This window comes from Zeus faber, assembly GCF_960531495.2.
Source record: "Zeus faber genome assembly, chromosome: 13".
NCBI lineage: Eukaryota > Metazoa > Chordata > Actinopteri > Zeiformes > Zeidae > Zeus > Zeus faber.
This window is the reverse complement of record NC_137198.1, coordinates 11858894-11880926: the sequence shown is the minus strand read 5'-3', so window position 1 is coordinate 11880926 and position 22033 is coordinate 11858894. Positions and strand designations below refer to the sequence as shown.

Genomic DNA, 22033 nt, shown 5'->3' with positions numbered 1-22033 from the left:
AGAATTCGTTCAACTTCATGGTCATGTCAAGTTTGACATGGGACAAAAACTTCAAAAAAATGACTAAATTGCAAATCACGATCTGACGCGCAAACCACTGGGGCTCGATAAACAATTCTCCCATATATTATTAAAGTGACGATAGAAATGATACCACACAAGGATATAAAACAGAACTTAGCATTAACACGCCTTTCTTCATTATCTGGCCTATATCAAAAACTATTACACACTATTAACACACACACACACACTATTAACACACACACACACACACACACACACACACACACACACACACACACACACACACACACACACACACACACACACACACACACACACACCTCACCAGAGAGCAGAGTTTCTCCACGGCCTCCAGGATCAGCTCCTGGTGTCCTATCTTGTGGACTCCCAGCTTCTCCAGGTCCTCTGAGCTCAGCTGGAGCAGATTCACACCAGACAGCTCCCACTCTGACAGCAGGTACTGCTCCAGGGGAGCATCCAGACCTGGACGGACACGGGCACAGGGACACACGGACACACACAGCATTTTAGCTCCTATAATGAGTGTGGATAACAGGCATCTACCATCAGCAGGGCTTATGACATAGTAACTTGGGTAGTTTGTCAGAAAGTGTAATAATTGATATATGTACATATTAGGAGCATTGGAAGATTTAATTTATTTATTCTGATATCATGCAAATATGTTCTGCTTGACATTGTTGAACAGACAAAAACACAGATGAGTGAGTGATCCATTTCGCACTCATAGGCTGTTGTTGTCCACTAATGGATTCCAAATTCCGAGTGACGAGTGAAAAAGAAACATTGGAACAACGTCAGGAAATGTTAAAAATGCACACAAACAAACCGGCTCAATAGTCAACACAGGGGAGGATGTTATTCATGTGTTCCTCCCTGGTGGAGCGCTCGGGCTGCCTGCTTCTACAGTCAGTTTGCAGGTGGGCTTGCTGCTACTCGCTGCACATGACCGCTGAGTGAATCACTGGACAGAAGTGATCCTCTGACTTGTTCATGGATCCTGGAGCTTCGATTGCGCAGAGTTTTACTTTTATTTTATTTACGGGAATTAGGTGCATTTCTGGAGCACTTAAGTATATTCCCCTATTTCTTCCTGAGACTTCCGACTTTTACTCCACTTTATTCCAAAGCCAATATCTATACTTTTTACTCTATTAAATACCAAAACAGTCACATTGCTAGTTAAAAAAAATGTTTTTAGTTTATATATGGACGTACTACATAAAATATATGTATATATACAGTACATATATATTTTTAATTGTAATCTGGATCTGCGTGAGCACTCATCTGCAGAAAACAAGGTACAGTGGTACAGTTAGGGGCCGCATGTGATAAGTACTCTTACTTTTAATACTTTAAGCACATTTAAAACCAGTCATTTGTATATTTTTTACTGACAGTAATTTGCAATTTTGAGTCAGGCCATTTGTATTGTTACTGACAGTGTAAATATAAACACTAACATAACAGCAGAGTTATATTACACATGATTTATTCCAAACCTCCGCGCCTTTCTAAACCCTAGTTACAGAGATGCAAGTGGATCTACGGTCAAAACAAGTCATTACTGTACATTCACCCCTCGGGACCTCTTCAATGACCCCCCGGGGGGAGGGTCCCCGGACCACGGATTGGAAACCCCCGCCCGTAGCTACACATAACAACCGGACCCGCGGCGAGGGAATAAATCCGCGTCGCGGCTTCAAACTGCGCTAAAACCAAGTGACTTTTTGACTGGTTTGTTGACACTTGTGGTGTTGCGATCGGCCGGGGCTGCTCCCTCGGCACTTCCTCATTCCTCCACCTCCTCCTCCTCCTTCACCACCACCACCACCTCCACCCTGTTCCTTCCAAGAGGATTTGAGACCCAAAATACCCCGCAAAGCTCCGCGGCTTTCCTCACCTGAGATCCACGCCCGCACGCGGCCCGGGCTCCAGGACCACACCGGCTCCATGCTCGGGGTCGTCCTGCACACCCTGGTGCAGCTGCCGGGCCTGTTCGCCGAGCTCTCCCTGCTGGGGGCGGCGGAGGACGGAGCGGGAAAGGCCGTTGCCTCCGAATCGCAGCGCGACGGTCGTGGCGAATGGCGCGGCCCCACCTTCCGCCAGGTGAGGTCTGAGCCGACGCTGCGGAGGAGCCGCGCGGGAAGTGCGTTTCGCGTTGGAGCGGACAAACTATTTGCATTCGCCGTTCAAAGATCAACAACTTTTATTGTTTTTGTTTTTGTTATTTATGTATTGGGTTTTTATTTTGTTGTTTATACGTCAGTATCAAATGTGCTGGCAAACCCTCGAATATATTTTTCTATATTTTTGTTTTTGTTCCATGTGGAATACGTGATCAACTATTGCTTTGCCTGATATCTAAATGGTAAAGGTCTATTGTTTATTCTCATTTTTATATATTTCTGTTAGTTTTTAGGTTTATTGTTTATTTTTGGGTTATTTTTCATACTATCTATCTATGTGTCTGTCTGTATCTCTATCTATCTATCTATCTATCTATCTATCTATCTATCTATCTATCTATCTATCTGTCTGTCTGTCTGTCTGTCTGTCTGTCTGTCTGTCTATCCATTTATTTTTCTATCTATCTATCTATCTATCTATCTATCTATCTATCTATCTATCTATCTATCTATCTGTCTGTCTGTCTGTCTGTCTGTCTGTCTGTCTGATGGTCTATTCATCTATCCGTTTATTTGTCTGTCTGCCTGTTCATCTGTCGGCCTATCCGTCTATCTATCCATCTATCTATCTATCTATCTATCTATCTATCTATCTATCTATCTATCTATCTATCTATCTGTCTGTCTGTCTGTCTGTCTGTCTGTCTGTCTGTCTGTCTGATGGTCTATTCATCTATCGCTTTATTTGTCTGTCTGCCTGTTTATCTGTCGGCCTATCCCTCTATCCCTCTATCCGTCTGTCTATCTATTTATCTATCTATCTATCTATCTATCTGTCTGTCTGTCTGTCTGTCTGTCTATCCATTTATCTATCTATCTATCTATCTATCTATCTATCTATCTATCTATCTATCTATCTATCTATATGTCTGTCTGTCTGTCTGTCTGTCTGTCTGTCTGTCTGTCTGTCTGATGGTCTATTCATCCATCCGTTTATTTGTCTGTCTGCCTGTTTATCTGTCGGCCTATCCGTCTATCCGTCTATCCGTCTATCCCTCTATCCCTCTATCCGTCTGTCTATCTATTTATCTATCTATCTATCTATCTATCTGTCTGTCTGTCTGTCTGTCTGTCTATCCATTTATTTATCTATCTATCTATCTATCTATCTATCTATCTATCTATCTATCTATCTATCTATCTATCTATCTATATATCTGTCTGTCTGTCTGTCTGTCTGTCTGTCTGTCTGTCTGTCTGTCTGATGGTCTATTCATCTATCCGTTTATTTGTCTGTCTGCCTGTTTATCTGTCGGCCTATCCGTCTATCCGTCTATCCCTCTATCCCTCTATCCGTCTGTCTATCTATTTGTCTGTCTGTCTATCCGTCTGTCTATCTATCTATCTATCTATCTATCTATCTATCTATCTATCTATCTGTCTGTCTGTCTGTCTGTCTGTCTGTCTGTCTGTCTGTCTGATGGTCTATTCATCTATCCGTTTATTTGTCTGTCTGCCTGTTTATCTGTCGGTCTATCTGTCTATCCGTCTATCCCTCTATCTATCTATCTATCTGTCTATCTATCTATCTATCTATCTATCTATCTATCTATCTATCTATCTATCTATCTATCTATCTATCTATCTATCTATCTATCTATCTATCTGTCTGTCTGTCTGTCTGTCTGTCTGATGGTCTATTCATCTATCCGTTTATTTGTCTGTCTGCCTGTTTATCTGTCGGTCTATCTGTCTATCCGTCTATCCCTCTATCTATCTATCTGTCTATCTATCTATCTATCTATCTATCTATCTATCTATCTATCTATCTATCTATCTATCTATTCCGTAAGATTTTTTTGTTTAAAATCCCATGTTTGTTATTCATCCCATATTTATTTATTTTCTCCTCTATACGCTCTTTCGGTCCGCCTTTCCGAAAAGAATGCACTGATCGGGCACCTTTTCCTTACGCCATCCAAATTGAAATAGGCATCAGCCGAAACAAAGTAGTTGTGAATTTTTCCCACAAGAAACACTGTTGATAAAACAGGGAGGGACACTTATTATGGTAGGCCAAATTTTTTGCTGAAATTTTGCATGGATAAAAAATATACACACACACACACACACACACACACACACACACACACACACACACACACACACACACACACACACACATACACACATATGTAGAGAGAGAGAGAGAGAGAGAGAGAGAGAGAGAGAGAGAGATTTTGAATATCAAGTTAATATTCAACCCTCAATATGAAACTGACTTTACCCTGGTGACGAGTCAAGACCAGACCTTCCTCCTCATTCCTGAGAAACTGTGTGTAAAGGTTGAGTAATTTTACTCACCTTCTGTTCTATGCACTTGTTGTTGCCAAGCTTACAGGGGTGCAGTTGTACAGGGGAATAATAATCCTCTTTCCCCAGCCAACAATGAGTCCACTCATTTTGGTTTGGTCTTTTTCTTTATCTGCCCAGGGAACAGTTGTTTTTTATGGACAAAAACAAGCGTGTTAATATTTAATCGCTCGGCATGTATTGCGAAGGATAAATATTCCATGTGTGAGATACATTGTTTCGATTTTTCAAATTCTCCAAGCAACCACAGCTGCAAACTGTGTTCTTGGAATAAAACGCCATGAAATATTCATGTTGACACTAAGTGATGAATATTTGCACCGAAATGCAGACATGGTGAGTTTTTATGGGCCCGTTGAGGAAATCTTATTTTTGTGGTCCTTGTGAAATGGTTTGTTCGTCTATTTGTTTGTATTTTCTTCAATCATTATCATTGGTTTTCCACAAGAGCCCATTAAAGTAGCACTTGGGGACACTTCGGGAATTCCCATTATGTGGCATTGTGCACAACCGGTTCCACCGTGGAGGTACATTCTCCATTACAATATTACATTTAGGATCAAATGGCTCCTTTCCCATTTTATAAATACACCTACAGACCGTCCACATCTTGAATTTCTGCTTTTCTTGTGGTTATGGTAACGCCTCAGGTAATAGTCTGAATTAAATTCTTATTGATGATTTTTTTTGTCTCTTTAGTGGTGGCCGGTCGTGGACTGTTTTGAGGACAAAACTTGGACGGAGGTCATTTTGAATGTGGCCCAGAAAAGATCATTAAAGGGCAAAGTCTGACTGAAAGGTCAGCCTTATGAGGGCTGCCCTCTGATATCTGGCACCCCCTGCTGTCCTGCCTTTCAACCACCACACAGTGAGGGAGGAGTAGAGGGGGAGAGGGGGAGAGGAGGAAGAGAACAAGTCTGGAGATGGCACACCATGGTAATGCCTTTGGCCATATGGAAATCTTTAAATAGCTGGAGGAAGTGATATAAAAAAAAAAAAAGTTGATTTCAAATGTGTTATCACCAAGTTTCGACGCACTGTTAACATAAAATTAAATTCAGTTCAATTCAATTAAATCAAAAATGTCAGAGAAGAGAAGAAAAACCCAGAAAAATAAAAAAAATTTGAAAAATAGAGGAGCAAATAAAATGAAAGAAAATTCATGTATTTCTGGGCATGATCTCCTCTGTCGTGCATGGAATGGAACCCCCTCAGTTTATCTGGAATCATCGTAACATTTGCATATTTCATCATTCTCATGCATAGTTTAGGTTGTTATATAACGGCTCCATCTTTCTTTTTTATTTTGTACTTTCAAAAAGCATGTATGGATATGTCTATTTTGCCGAGTGATTTCGTATACCCCAGGCATATGAGGTGATTTTTTTTTCTTTATGTATCAATTCAACCAAATGTTTTAACGTGCTGATGCTCTGTATTGAGACTTTTTTCTTTTCCTCCAGCGTTTCTGCCCCGCCCCAAATACCTGGGACAAATATTCAAGTGTCAGCTTGTTGCTCACCAGCGCAGCTTCTACTGTACGACTGCAGTCGTGCAGTTTCAGTTCTCGGTGGCTTTCCCTCTCGAGGTTAAGAGTTGTAGACGTTTCTACAAGGACATATATGGGTGTCAAAAAATGAAGTCATAGAATATATAGATATAGAATATCTTCGGTACCTTTTTGTTTTGCATGGATGACGGTTCTTTATATCTCGCGTCAACCTTTTTTTCCATTTTATTGCACTTTACCACATTTTATTTCCCATCTCTATATGTAGCACATATCACTCCAAACACGCAGCTTTGTGCATTACTTTATATATTTAAAATAAAATAATCTATATCTTTAATATAGAACATTAAAACAATTATTACAATATCTGTACATATATGACATTTTATATAAAGTATACAGTATGTGTATTTTTTGTCTCTGTTGTTTATTGTATTTTATATATTTTTTTCCATTTTTATCTATCTATCTATCTATCTGTCTATCTGTCTATCTATCTATCCATCTATCCATCTATCCATCTATCCATCTATCCATCTATCCATCTATCTATCTATCTATCTATCTATCTATCTATCTATCTATCTATCTATCTATCTATCTATCTATCTATCTATCTATCTATCCATCTATCCATCTATCCATCTATCTATCTTAACAGGAACCTATTTGAATCTAGTGCTCCATTTACGCCGCATCTATTCATCATTTCTTGGCACAGAGCCAGAGTAGGTGTTTTTCATTACAGCGATTCCTTCCTCCTTTCTCTGGGCGGGCCCTCAGAGATTTGACATTTACCCTTTGACCCTATCGTGCAGAAAACTCATTCGTCCTCCATTCCGAGCCTATTCAGCCGAACGGCGATCTCTGCGCTGGAGAAACCTTATTCGGCTCGGTCGAGCGTGAATCAGCAAACGCGCTCACCCCCGAGCGTCCATATCCCGAAATGATCATTCACATCTTCACCTCAGTCACCGTGAAAAGTGGCGAGGATCTCCGGGAAAAATCAATATCCAATTGTTTGAGCTGCAGTGCATTGCTTTAATGACGGTCCAGTCTTTTAAGTGGAGGCGTCGCCTCTTGCCTCTGTTGCAACAGATTAATCTTTGGATTATCAAAGTCTTTCTTTTTACTTACTTTTTACTTTTTACTCTACTTTAGACGCATTACAGATTAACTCATCTTTCTAAGGGTGCATAATTCAGTAAAAACTGAACAGTACCATGGGTGAGAATCTAAAAAAGGTTTTGCACAAGGCCATTTGTTATTTTATATTTTGCATGTGTTTTAGACATTATGGAATATTGTTATGTATGAATGAATTTCCCCCCAGGGATAATAATAGCTCTGTGTGTGTGTGTGTGTGTGTGTGTGTGTGTGTGTGTGTGTGTGTGTGTGTGTGTGTGTGTGTGTGTGTGTGTGTGTGTGTGTGTGTGTGTGTATGTGCGTGTGTGTGTAATAATAATAATAAATATAAAATATAATAATAAAAAATAAATAATAAATAATAATAATAATAATAATAATAATATTGTTTAAAAAGAATAGTTATAATAATAATGGCTATTACACACAAGTCATTATTTTATCCATTCCTCCTGTGAATTAAATTCTATAATTTCAAATGAAATCAATCATGATCCTCCTCTCCCATCATTTCATGTCACTTTTCAGTTATGTCACTGAAAAAAACGATGTCAATCTGGCATCTATTTTGTCTCACACCAAGTGTACACAACCACGGACACTCCTACTACACTACACACACACACACACACACACACACACACACACACACACACACACGCACACACACGCGTCAGATCTACGTCAGTAAGCCAGTAGCCGACAGCCAGGACAGTCAGTCAGAGACTGAATAACTGGCTGGTCTGAGTCATATTACCCATGATCCTTTACTTCTCTGCCCTAACAGCAAGACAGGGCGTCCCCAGCGTCACTGCCACTTGGTGGAGGACACCTCTGAGTCACAGCTGTCACCTCTGATGCCATCATGGAATTAGAGCTGGAGAGGGAGAGGAGATTCCCCCGTTTCTAAGGTGGAGCTTTTAACCAAACGGCCAAGCATCCAATAGAACGTAGTTCTTCATTTCATAATGGCCATTTATCTTTGACAAATCACAGTTTAAAATGACAAGTTCGCCGTTTTTACGTGTTTCAGATCAATAGATACTGCAGTGAGAAGATCAGCCAGCCCTCAAATTAAAACCCAGCTCCTCAGTGTGTTTATTCTCACTGCATGCACTAATGGTCAGTTGAAAGTATTGATTCAGCTCATTTTGCACAAGAGGAGTGTATGGGGTCCACAGTGACATTTGCCCTTGATAAGCGCTTCTCAGTACCATTTGATTTCACATTGAACACATAAGCCTTGTTCTATCCAACTGCTGTGCAGGGACCTTCATCGGTGATGCGGTGACCTTTTGGTTTTTGAAAGACAAGGCTGTTGAGTCTTCAGAGTCTTCTTCTTGTGGGAAGAAGTACTCAGAACCTGACTGACTAAAAAGTGAAAGTTCTATATTAACATTTCTACTACTTAAGCAAAGTAATATAAGTACTTTCTCTTAAAAGTACATAGTAGTGGAAATAAAAGTATTTGTCAGATCCAGTGCCCTGATATGACAAAACCTATAATACACCATGAAGTGCTTTATATAGTATATATTGATGTACATTTATATAGTATTTTATCCGATGGTAAATTCTATAATATTTTATATATCCCTATTGGATATATATATATATATACACACACATGCACACACACACACACACGCACACACACACACACACACACACACACACGACATTTTAGTACATATATATACACACATACTGTATATACTGTGTATATATATAAATCCAGATTTTTTTTTTTAACTTAAAAGTGACGTATTATGCTAAACTCACTTTTTCAGCACTTGTGCACATACATTTGGGTCTCTTATGGGCCTACTAACACACAAACTGTGAGAAAGACAACCCAGTCAGGTTTTTGTGAGCTTTCTATTTCAGAAAACATGTCATGACACATGCCATTCAGATTTTCTTAGAATTGGAACCGCCCCCCTGCTGAGTATTCCCCGAAGCGCCAGAGCCGCTAGCATCATGTCGAAGTTAAGGGGTAAGCAGTGGCGTCACTAGGGTCTGTGTCACCTAGTGCGGTAAGCCATGCTTATCCAGGTGACTGAGGAAGTATCCCCATTACGCAGCGTGGGCTGCGGCAGAGCGGAGATCACTCTGATGAGTCTAATCGCGCAGCCACTTTTGATTGGGTGGGCAAGAGGCGCGTTTCGCCGGGCGTGGTGTCACCCACTCTGACGGCGTCACCCGGTGTGGGCCGCACCCTCCCAGCGACGCCACTGCTCCATCGTTGGCTGCACAGACCAGCACAAACGGCTGCACGGGCCCCCGGCCCCAGAGGACTGAAGAGCTGAGTGGACAACGTTTATTTTTTCGGTGGCGGCGTCCCAGCTACAGTCGGCAAAAACCTGTACCTGTGTGTCTGAACCACTTTGTGTCTACAACGCGGGACAGGCAACAAAACCTTTCCTGAAACAGGTATCAATACAAACTGTCTGTGACAAATTTGCAGACGAGTAGTAGTATAGTATTAATAGGATAGTAATAATTATAATAGTAGTACTGCCGTTACTTGATGCAGGATCCACAATAACGTTCACGGTGTTAGTTTGTTAGTTGAACGTCTGTAAGAAGAATTGCATCTTATCAACACTCTTAAATGAAAGGAGAGTAAAATGAGAGAAAGGCTGGTGGTGATGTCCCAGAGTGTTTCTTGCTGCTGAGTTCCAGATTGGGGCGTGGGGAGCAGCAGCTCATTTACATTTAAGGCTACAGACACAGGAACAGCCCATTGAGAAGAGGAGGGGTTTAGAGGCATGTCGGAATGGTTAGAATGCATAGTCTGAGTGGTATTTTCAGCAAAAAAACCTACTTCAAAGACATGTTTTGGGGACCTCAGAGACCCATATTAACTTCTTGAAAAGGAGTATAATCGGTGACCTTTAAGTAACCAGACTGTGTTCGAAATGTAGTAGATTAAAATGTGTAGATATTTACTTTCAGATGTGTGGAGTGAATGGAGTACGAGTCGAAAATCTCAGAAACTGAGTATACTGAAGTGAGTAAAGATGCTTGAAAATTGTACTTTAAGTAAAGTAACAAAGTACTCGTACTTAATTTCCTTCCACCACTGCTTTCCATCAGACCCTGCAGTGAAAGTGTCGCCGCAGGCCCGCGCCTTACTGCACGTTTGGCCTCCGTCCGATCCTGCGCCACGGCCATAAACACTGAGGAATAGTTGCCATCCATCTGGTCGACTGGGGGGGGGGGGGACGTGGCGGCGGGAGCCAGCTCCGCAATGCACAAGGGGAGGGAAGAGAAGGAGAGAGGAGCGGGAGGAAGACGGGGGAGAAGAGAGCGAGGGGGAAGATGGATGCCGCCCGTCGCCCTGTGCCGCCGCCACCGCCGCCGCCGCGCTGAACGGCCCAGAGCGATAGAGACGAGGTCACGAGGCATCGCGGGGTGAGACGGAGACGCTGCTTATCCGTCAAAAAGGACAAACCCCGGGTTAATAAGCCGAGGGACGGCGCTGACTTTGAAAGGGCGTGGTTGCGTGGGGGGGGGGTGTTTGAGAGAGATGGATACTTTTCCCCTAGGTGGCGTTATCCCGCCCGCCACCCTCCCACCCCTCCCCCCACCCCACCCTTGACTTATGTTCGACAGCCCGTTCGTTGTAAATGCACAAGGTCTCCGTGCTCTGACAGCTTCCCTCCCTCCCGTCGGAGGAACCGTGGGGTTAAAAAACCTTCTGCAGAGCACGACGCTCTGGTGCACGGGGGGATACAGAGAATAATGGCGCATTACATTCAGCTGTCGTCTGGCGGCGAAAGGCAAAACTAATTTTCTGGTAGATAGTAACGCCAACGCGTCGTGTTTGTGTGCGTAGGACAACATGATAAAGTGGTAAATGGACCGAGCCGACTGCAACGCGATTGAAATCTACCTGACTGAGTGGGGCAGACGCCGCGCGTGACGACAACAGCAAACATGCTTCGTTTCTTTACCCGAGGATTCAAAGTCCAGAAGAATAGCCGCGCGCGTTACGGGAACAATTACGTGAGATAGGAGACGGCATGTGTCATGTGTCACATCCAGTCCGTAGTGCTGCGTCTCTCTGAGCTCTGAGTCGCTTTTCACTGATATTACAAAGCATCTAGCACGATGAATTCACGAGCTGCAGTGGTCTGGTCTCGCCAGCCTCTATTACCTGCAGTTTTGAAGAATCAATTTTTATGAACCTCGCGGTGCATTAAAACACTCTCTTCCATTTCACCCGGCTTTTGTCTTCGGCAAATACCATCTTTTATGTAGATTTCGATCCAAAGTGTATCTGATTCTGGCTGAGCAGGGTTTGATGCTCTCTAGTTGCCAATGGTAACCGGAGCAAGCCAAGAGTGAAATCCACTTGGCAGTGAATGAAGCGGAGGGTGGTTGAGGTTTCAGGGTTATACCATTATATCACTGAGGCTCGCAGCCCTATTGTCAATGAAAAAACATGTCTCATCAATGTCACGTCAGTAATTGAAAAAACCTCTCATCCTCCGTCCTTCTCGTCACTCTTCCCCTCTCCTCTCTTCTCTTCTCTTCCTTTGATTTATTCTCCTTTCTCTCCTTTCTTCTGCTTTCCCCCATTTGTATGGTATGGATGCATTTGAAAAAAAGAGAGAATAAAGCCATGAATTGCATTGCACAAGACTGGATACGCTAAAAAAGTGGAATATGCTTAGTAGGAATGCAGTTAGTTTTGAAGGATGTCGTGGACATGTGGGAAAAAAAATTGTTTTTAGCCTTTTGTATCACGGTTGAAAAGTAAAGTTAGTATAATGATGATGATGATGATGGTGATGATGATATTGTTGATGACGTCAGCACAACCGTCATACACATCTTTTATAAGAACATCTCCACATCCATTCCACTTGCCTTGCTGTCAAAAATGACGGACAATTTCCCTTGAAGGCCAGTCATCGACGGAGGGTGTTTTCATTTTAGGTGCACCTGCCGCACCACGACAGCCTCAAACAGAATAACCGTTCAGTGCCAGCTGCATTACGTATCTGCTCTTTCAATTGAACAATGTGTTGTGATAGCTAAATCCTAACATTACCAGGATAATGCCATTAAACATATAAATAAATTCAAATAAGTAAATACATTTGAAAATGTCATTGAATTATATATACAATAAATACAATATAAGCATAATTCAATGAAGATTTTAATCAAATGAATGCAATACAGGAAAGCAAGTCATTGATGGCTTTTTCCAAGATAAATTCATAGACTTTATTTTTTTATTCATAGGTTTTTTGTTTTTTTTCTGTAGTGCATTACGTATTTGCAGTTCAATACTTCAGCCAGACGATGGCGTCATCACCGCGGGGCGGAACTCGGAAGCCGATTGGCCGAGACCGCGGCGGGGTCGGCCAATAGGAGCTCGCCCCGGCTCCCGGCTCGTACTCCGCGCTGGGCTCGGAAGCAGACGGAGCGGAGCGGACCCGGAGGACGCAGCGAGCCGCCGAGAGGAGCGCACAGGCGGGAGCGAGACGCGGTTCTCTTATCGGTTTGCGTGGGGGAAAAGCCTCAGGGACGGCGGGGTTATCGCACGGTCCGGCGGTCGACCCACGGGGGCGCTTGGGACACACCGTCCGGGCGACTGTCCTCCTGTCCGGAACCGGGCATCCAACCTGCAGAGCCGGGCTTTGATTCGCGAGTAACCCCCTCTCGGCGGTGGAGCCGGAGGTCTTGAGAGGGATCCGCCTTCTTCCCCTCCCACCTCCCCCGAACCGAGATCCGAGTGGCTTCTGCTCCGTCTACTCGGACCTGTGACCTCGTTAGGAGCCTCGGAGCGGTGCGCCAGCGGGAGCCGACCCGGGGAGACCTGACCCGTCTTGTTGGAGCTGATCCGGGTGGAGACTCCGTGCAGAAATGCCTCTTGCACAGATCGCGGAGCCATGGCCCACCATGGAGCTGGTGCAGCTGGAGACCGAGGTAATGGGAGGTGAACCGACTCGGGGTCAGGCTGTGATCCGCGTTTAAGTAAATGTTTCGTGAGCTGGAGCTGCATTTTTACTGGCATTTTCGGCGAGAGCCCCCTTTCGATCCTTCTGGTGAAAGGGTTGTGAATACTAGGAGTTTGAGACCCAAAGTGAAGTTATGCACGGATTTTAAAAAGTGACATAATTGGATTAGGGTTTTCTTTTTCCTGCTGTGGTTTACTTGTCTTCCTTTGGGTATAATTTGATACCCAAACTGTGGAATCACAGGTGAATATATTGATCGCGGGTATTTATTAAAGTGGTAATCCGTAAGATGATTTTATTGAAAATAACCAAATGTAATTATTTTTTAAGATGGCACTGTTAAAGAAGCCGACATTTGGTGTGCATGTGTTATGCGTCTGCTCCTCTACAGTATGTGCTGATTTTATTGTGGGTGGCGGGGTCCGCCTTTTCCATTACAAGAATGTGAGGATCATTCACGAAAAAGAACGCTGCGATCAGATGGAATAAATATCTCCATCACCTCGTTTGAGTGAGGGGGGGAAAAAGAACAAATCCATCGATCAGAAGGCATGCTTTTGACAAAAGAAAGTCAGAGCGAAGACAAGAGTAAACTGGGATGTTGGAGGGGGAAAAAAAAAATATCATAATGGAATTCTGGGACATGTGGTGTAATCCACCGGCAGACAGTCTTTTGGATTACCACTTTAAACAAAAGATTTGAGGGGAAACCATGCGTCTGCCATGTGCACTGCATAGATAGTAGTCAACAACGCTGACTTTGAAGAAGCCTTAACAAATAGGTGGGTGAGTCATCGCCAGCCATTCTTTGTGGCTCCACAGGGTCCACAGACAACATGAATGGTATTCTTGGATTCTGAACAGACGGATGAACACACACAGTCATGCACAACAATCCCAAACGCTCAAAACCGGAGTGGCAAGAAATGTATTGTAATTTGCAATGTAATGGTAATTCATGCATAGCCCATTGCCTGCTCCGGTGACAACTGCTCAGAGGACAATAACATTATCTTTAATTCCCCATTTCTCAGTCACACATTAGTCCCCTGCACCTTAGTACTTTCCCAATTGCAAAGCAGCTGTCTCACAGCGGCGTCGACTTCCATTAAGAGAACTATTCAAGTGTCTGGAAGTAAGAAATCCGATGGCTGAACGTCAAGGTTTACTGTAGCATTCTGTAGTCAGAGAGGGCATGTTACGTTTAAGTGTAATATTTTAATTTAGTTATGGTGACCGAACGATACCCATCCTCTTTTGTATTTTTGTACATATTTTCTTAACCCTAAGTGAATAAGGAGCAAACAACATCATTTCTGTAGTCTATATACTGACGTCATATGTTCACACCTTAAAACTGGTACAGTATAAATAGCCAGTAAAGATTAGTAACACACCTCTAGGGGAGCATCCACTTTGAGATGGCGCAGAAGAAGGTGCAGGTTGACTATAAACAAAGTGCAGACTCTCATTATTGGGGCATTCTCACTGCTAGATTAGTGGGAAGTCCCCATTATTCATGATCTATTTGTTTTATTTACAAGTTCCAGTTCAAAAGGCATGCCGATACCATGACATTGGTAGTTGAGAATTGCTTGTACAACATTTATTTGATTAAATATCTGCCCAAATAATGTGTTCTGCTATATATATATATATATATATATAGATAGATAGATAGATAGATAGATAGATAGATAGATAGATATCTCTGCTCTGTGCAGATTTTTTTTATTTATTTTTTTTTACAGAGAATAAGAATACAATGGGAGGCCTGCAGCCTCAGTTTGTCTAGGCAATACTGATCCATGGTGAACAATATTTCTTGTTTTAATGCAACGCATTCAATCGTAAGGTACATGACTGTACCTTACGATTGGTGAACCAAAGGAACCTGAAAGAGCTTATCAAGTCACTTACCCTCAAGTGTTTTCAAATCTAGGCGAATGAAAACTCCTAATTAAATTAGATCAGTTTTGTTTTCATCGTGTCAACAGGCATTTTTCCAATGCAATATTGCATTTTTCCTGAAGCCGTCGGATTGCAGCAATTTTTCATTAACCAGACGGAAGGATTTGTGCCGTCAAGGTTAGTTCTCAAGTTTCTTGTTAATCATATAAGCTGTAACAATATTGGAGAGAGGGAGAGATAGAGAACTCAAAAGAACTCAAGATAACCCATTCACTGCAGAGCGTACAGTATATGTTTCAGCCATTTCAGTTTGGAAAGGCAGGTTGCCTGCAAAATTTAATCATCTCAATGGAGGGATGTATGTAATGTGTTTAATTGAATCCGTTTTTGATCTTCTTCAAACCAGCTCTGGAGTGTGGGTTGTGTAATTTTCAGTGAATAAGCTCCATTAAGTGCTCCGGGGCAGATCGCCCTGCCCCGCCAGCCTTAGTCATTACCACCTGCACGGGCTATCAGCATTAGCAGATTAGCCATGTGTAGTAACATGATCTTCTTCACACTCATAGTAATGCTCAGTTTTAGTGTGTGTTGACGTTCAGTGCAGATAAGTGTCGGATGACCTCTTTTCCTTCAAATACTCGTTGAGTTTTCAGGAGGGCCTCCCGCCGTCGTCCTATGGAGGCCCTTTGAATATGTTTCTAGGTCATCTCCAAATGCCGGCATATTCGCGAGTAATACATTAATGAATAAATTGCCGGGTGCCATCCTTCCCTCTCACGTCTCTGAGTGTCGACGCGGCGAAACCTTTGGAATTCGGCTCTCCCGGCAGGAGGCAGCGTGACCGTACAGGCCTGGACGTGAAGAGGGTGGAGTTGCGTGCGCGTGCGTGTGTGTGTGTGTGTGTGTGTGTGTGTGTGTGTGTGTGTGTGTGTGTGTGTGTGTGTGTGTGTGTGTGCGTGTGCGTGCGTCAGCTAATCTTGTGATCTTGGGTGTGAGCTATGAAACACCTCAACTCAGGCCTACCTGAGTCGAGGGAGGCAGGGAGGCCAAACATTGTATGCGTAAATTATTATTATTTTATTATTATTTTTTTTTTTAAGTGCCGTGTGAACGCCTCCTCAACCTTTTTTTGAATTTCATCGCCCGCTTTTCAGATGAAAGTAGCTCCGTCCGCGAGGTAAATGTTTTATTGAGCCTTTTAAATCGGCAATGAACAATATAATGTGAATGGAGCAAATTCAGTGGCACCTCCCTATGAGGGGACAGGGCAACCTTTTCATGACTTTGCATAAGACACGCTGTCCGACGAAAATAAATGCTGATTCGTCCCTTTTGCAAGACTCCAACAAAGGGGAAATTGGTTACGTAAACCTCACTTGACCGCACCCCTGTCGTCACGATTTTAAGGAGTTTAGCAAAGTATGAAGGTGTTGGGCCGTACCAGGAAGGCAATGTTTACCGTGTTTGTTTGTTGCCTAGTTACGGGGCAGTGTTGCTGGCGTCAAGCTCTTTACTGTGTTTAACCCTCATGCCAGGAATGTGCCAACATCATTCAGATTGCCCCAATGTCGGCGCTATAAGAATACGATCTGCTGATACCTGGTGTGTTTAAATGGTTGCTGTGTAAACCTGCTCACATTATCCCTGGCGCCAGTGAAGTTCTTTTCATTCACTCGAGCCCTTTGTGTGTCTTTCTGCATTTCTATATGCACGACTGTACACACCGTGCCTCGTTGGGGCGTGTGTTTTTAAAAGGATTTGAGCAGGCTCCTTTGCCCGTGCAGGCTTTTCGCCTTTTTCGCACACTCGTTGCATGCATGTTCACGTGCATGTGAGCGCGCACGTGTCCTTGCTTGGGTGTGCTCTCATCGAGGAAGCCCAGAGGAGGGAAAGCACAGTTAACGGGGGCTGCTTGGATCAGTCATGCGGCGCTAATGAGGCTGAAATGTGTGGAGCCGTAACCTCAGGATGCCAGCCCTAAACCTAAAGTATACATATATATAGACACACACACACACACACACACACACACACACACACACACGCTTGCACATGCTTGCACACACCCAGGCAAGGATTCCAATCCTTTTCTGGGCTAAACAGCAACCTTTCACACTTGCTTTTGCAACGCATCAGTCTAGACCTGAAAACCTTGTTTTGTTTTGTTTTTTTACCTCTTGATCGCTGCCTGTTCCCTCGCTTCCTCTGGAAGACAGCGCGCTTGTCACAGCTTTCCTCACCAGCTTTGTAAACCCCACGATAAAAGTGTAGCAGGATAGGATTCCTTGGGTTAAACAAGGCTGCGACTGTACATTCCATCCCATCTAACTCTTGGTTGCTCGGTTAGCATGCAGCTCTTAAGAAGATGAAGGGTAATTCATTCACCCCGATGCCGATTTGGCCATAATTGATCGCTGCAGAGGTTTTTTATTTTTTTCCCTCTTTTTGTTTTTTGCTTTTTGGTCGTGGGCCATTACAGCTAGAGTGAATTAGTTGCATGCTGCATCATGCATACTGTTGTCCAGCAAAGAGTCTTTGTTGTTGGCAGCCGGAAGGACCTTGGCCAAAAGTCACCGTGTTCCCTGTTCGCCTCTGCTTCCCTGTTTGTGTGTCATTGGCTCCTTCTCTGCACGAAGGAAATAAAGGAGCTGAGGGTCGCTCGCATGACGTGAGGAGCAAAGTGCAAAGCGGACGGAGCGGTGGAGGGGGTGGTATTGCTGTCCTCACTGATGGGGCGAAAAAGTACTCGAAAGCTGCACTTGCGTAAAAGTAGAGATATCTTACTGAAAAACGACTCTGGTAAAAGCGAAAGTCACTCATTGGAAAACTACTTGAGTAAAAGTCTTAAAGTAACTGATATCAAGGGTATCAAAAGTAATTATATGGTATTAAAGGTACTAAAGTTTAAATTTATCATTCGGTATGACGCATCTCTAACTCTGACATAGGGAAACATTTGTTGTAAACATGGCCACGGGTGTCTCCATCAGTCATAGCAGGCTCAGGTGGGGCGGCATCACCGCTGGAGGTGGCCGTCGCTGTGGGCGTGGCTCTGCAACACGCTGCTCCAGTTGTGACTCTCTGGGACCTGCCTGTGCTGGTTCCATAGCAATGCTGCACTAAACTAAACTTTACACTTAGCGGGGTTGCCAGGTCTCCATGACAAACCCAGCCATCCCCAACCCCCGGACAAAAACCCTCAATTTCCCTGGAAAAACCCTGGCAACTCTGAGCACGGGCTTGAGGGTGTTAAGCCCCTTTCCCACATGGAATCCGTAACATTGCTGGATAAAAAAATATCCGGCAAGGTCAGTAGGTCACACACTGGTTCCGTATGGAGTCTATTCCCACATTAAATGACTGTTATGGATACAATACGTTACGGGTTAGTGTTAGTTCTATGGGCGGGACAAAATATCAATCCTGGAATATATCGTGATACTTCCTCTTGCGATACGTTATCGATAAAATGGCGCCAAATATCTATTTATTAATTTTTTTTACTTGGTGGCGCACTCAACTACTGGTTTAACGTAACGAAGATGTGACGAAGATCCGTGATCCGTACGGGTCGCCCCCCACGGCTCGGCTCGCATGTGAACCGCGGATCAATTGTAAAATGTATCCATCATGGTGATATACAGTTTTACTGCCGTCCCGATGCAGAGTTGCAGTGAAAAGTAAGATAGACAAGACAGATGTGCTCAGTGTTTTACTCTGAAGCACAATGATTGCTTTGCGGTAGGTCACGCTGTGTTGCTGGTACTTTACGACATGTGGCGAATGAGCTGTGAACACAGCCGATGTCGCTGATATGTGTCTGCGTGTCATGTTGGAGCGGTCAAGCTCCACCAGTAAACAACTATGATGTGTATTGCGAGATGCAGACTTCACGACTACGCCGGCTGACATCCGGCATTTGTCACCAGTGGGGAAGGAAAATCCCGGGTCTTAGTCCCAGGTCAAATGACCCGGCAATAGACACAGGTTTTCATCGGCTCCACCTCTGATCGGCTCTGATGTGAACAGGACACCCGGGTCGACACACAAATTTTGGCCCCTTTACCGGCGCAATGCGACGGGCGTTGAAATTCCGGACCCTGGCGCATAAATAGACCGGAATATCCGTGTATCATTCAATCATTTCATATCCCATTTAGAATTCAGAATCGGAAGTTATTGACTTTTTTCCACATGGGGGACCGTGAAATGTTGTGAGTGTGGGGATCGCACCGTGGGGAGCACAGCGAGAACCCCCACGCTCCCCGCTGGACCGGTGTGCACCGGCAGCATGCTATCCATGCTGCCGGTGCTCCACGCTGCTTCTACTGTGGTGTTGGGTCGCTCATGAGCGATCCAATTCTTTTGAACGGCTCAAAAGACTTTTTTTTTTTTTTTTTTTTTTTCACAGTTTTATGTTGTTTGTTTAAGTTGCTGTCTCCTCTACTGTTTTATCCCCAATCACACTGGAACCATGACACGCCTCTCTTCCGGCGTGTTTGTGACGTCGAACCTGACGCACCAGAAAAATTTCTGGCATTTCCGACATTTCTCCTGGCAATGGGGAAGGTGTAGGTAGCTCCTTTTGGTGTGAAAACGGTATAACTTGCTTAATTATGGAGCCATTTTCATGAAATCTGATGGTTACTTATGGAAATTTAATTCAGTTACTGGGGGTGAATCTAATCATATTTTTTCATTTCATATCGCTTTAAGCTTTAATTTAACCATTGAGAATTGATTGGATACTTTAGATATTTGAAGATATTATTTAAACATTGGACATCAGCTGTCAAATTCTGTGAAACTGACACCACAATGCAGTGAATTAATACATAATTCCTGCTTTTTGCCCTTTTTAGGGGCATTTTTTTCTATTTCAGTTACACATATCACAATGTATCGTAGATGATACATAAATACATGAGACGCAGAATCACTGCATGGTGATGCCATCATATCGCGATAGTATCGTAAGTTACTCTTCGGTTCCTACCCATAATTAATATGTTATGTCCGGTGTAGATGCTATCGTTTGGACAATCTCTCCTCTGACAGATCCCCCGTCCCCGGACGCAATAACCCTAACCCAAGGTTATTAAATCCGCTTGATTGTTTTCAAACTCGTCGTACGCTCTCTACCTCCGGAGAAGATACGTTCTCCACCCCACTTCTACCTCTCCCTGTCCACTAAAAGACACGTCTAGGATCTGAGTGGCTTTTTTTTTTTTTTTTTTTTTTTTTTTTAAGAAAAAAAGGAATCCATTTTAAGAATATAAATACCTGTCTCCAAAGAGACTGGACGTGTTTTAGTTTCTCGTCTTTGCAGCCGACGCCGCGGTTCAGATCGGACTCGCCATTTTTTTAGAAATTTTTTCTTTTTCCTCTTCCCGAAAACAAATCATTTTTTATATGTATAAAGCCCTCTTGATCAGAAATATGATCAAAACAAATCATTTTTTAAATATTTGCATGAAATGAATATTCCTAAAAACCCACTATTTGTCCTTTGCCGGTATTTGGATTTCGGCTCCACCACTACTTTATGTGCTCATCCAGGAAATGTTCCTGCTTCCATTCCCACACTCTTTCATTCATGGCCTGTGGAAGAAATTCTTCCTCAATGATCGGTGAGGTTAATCTGCCCGCTACAAGAAAACAAAACTGAAAATATTCAAGATTATTTATTCTGCAGAATAAAGGGAAAGGTTCAGTACTGGCCCAAAGCCGTGTTCAGACCAGTCTGACCTTATTTCTGATCAAGAGGGCTTTATACAACAACAGAGCGTGTGGCTTGGGTTTACCTGGCAAAACGTATCTCAGCACTAGGGATGCACCGACTGTGAAATTCTGGGCCGATCCCGATGTTTTTCGATTTCCCCTGAACACAGCATCACTTACAGTTTAGCGAGTTCCCGTGAAGGCAGCATCACTTCCTGCTTGGAGCACCGCAATGAGCCGTGTCCGCGTCTTCTAAAATCGATGCCGGATGGCGTCGGTCTCCCGGACGGATAAAAAAATAACAATAAAAAAATGCTAAAATGGGTCGCCAAATATAACTTGGTGGCTGTTAATATACCTGTGCGGTCCACCCAAGTAAAATCTGTGTGGGGAAACACTGGATAAACATTGGCCACTGCCATCGGTGAATGTCATCTTATTTGCCGAGTGTCCAATGGCAGTCAACAAGACGAATATCGGCAAATACCGATGCCGATAAATCGATGCCTCCCTCTTACTAACTTAAATCTACTCAAGTAAAGGTACACAGCGTCATTTATACCATTACTTGGTAAAGTAAACTTTCTTTGAAACATTACATAAGAAAGTGAGTACATGTAAGTAGTTATCACTGCATAGTCAGTGATTCATTTTCCTTTTATTGTCTAAATTTTGTTTGTATTTTGTTGATTCCATTAAAATCTCCAACAAAAGAGAAGTGTCAGATACTTGGATAACACAAAGATGAATCTTTACCACCTTTTAAATCAACATGTACATACAATACATGTGTAACAGTTAAATCTGGATGGGGGAAAGAATATCCCGACAGCTGAATAAATAATTATTGAGACAGGTTTATCAGGACCTATTCTGCAATAAAACAAATAATTTAAAAAAAAAAAAAAATGTCCTTGTTCCGTGCCCTGCTGTTGAATTCCCACGCTCCTCCCCGGTGCACCGAGGGGCCGGGGGATATAGGATGCCGTTTCGGCAAATGGAAATGAAATCCGATGCTGGAAGTTAAACACCCACTTAAAATGTTGGTGCTTTGTGCGGCCCCTTGGCAGGATGTTGTTGTACAAGTAACAATGATTAGAGGCTCCGGCGGGACTCACCTGCTAAGGGGACGGTTCAGGAACGGGCACTGGTGCGTCAGCCTTAGATTAAGTGGGTTTGCCAGTAAAGCGCGGCTGAATACAAAGCACTTT

General features: G+C 43.3%; 2 protein-coding genes across 6 annotated transcripts in view; one reads left to right on the top strand and one right to left on the bottom strand.

Moving 5' to 3' along the window:
* The window catches only part of cnksr1 (connector enhancer of kinase suppressor of Ras 1), a 35062-nt gene extending 32988 nt beyond the window's left edge, over positions 1–2074 (bottom strand). For all 4 annotated transcript variants that reach the window (XM_080012461.1, XM_080012463.1, XM_080012462.1 and 1 more), the window contains exons 1-2: positions 1955–2074; positions 353–510 (exon numbers count right to left, since the gene is read on the bottom strand). In XM_080012461.1, the coding sequence (XP_079868587.1) occupies positions 353–510; positions 1955–2006 (210 nt within the window). In that variant the 5' untranslated portion in view covers positions 2007–2074. The remainder of the gene's footprint in view (positions 1–352; positions 511–1954) is intronic.
* The window catches only part of rps6ka1 (ribosomal protein S6 kinase a, polypeptide 1), a gene marked incomplete at its 5' end in the record, with an annotated part of 62488 nt that continues 42459 nt past the window's right edge, over positions 2005–22033 (top strand). The window contains one exon of one of the 2 annotated variants that reach the window (XM_080012466.1): positions 2005–2160. In XM_080012466.1, coding sequence (XP_079868592.1) covers positions 2005–2160 — 156 coding nt within the window. Of the gene's footprint in view, positions 2161–12744; positions 13159–22033 lie in introns of those variants that run through there. The other variant, XM_080012467.1, reaches the window with a different exon arrangement.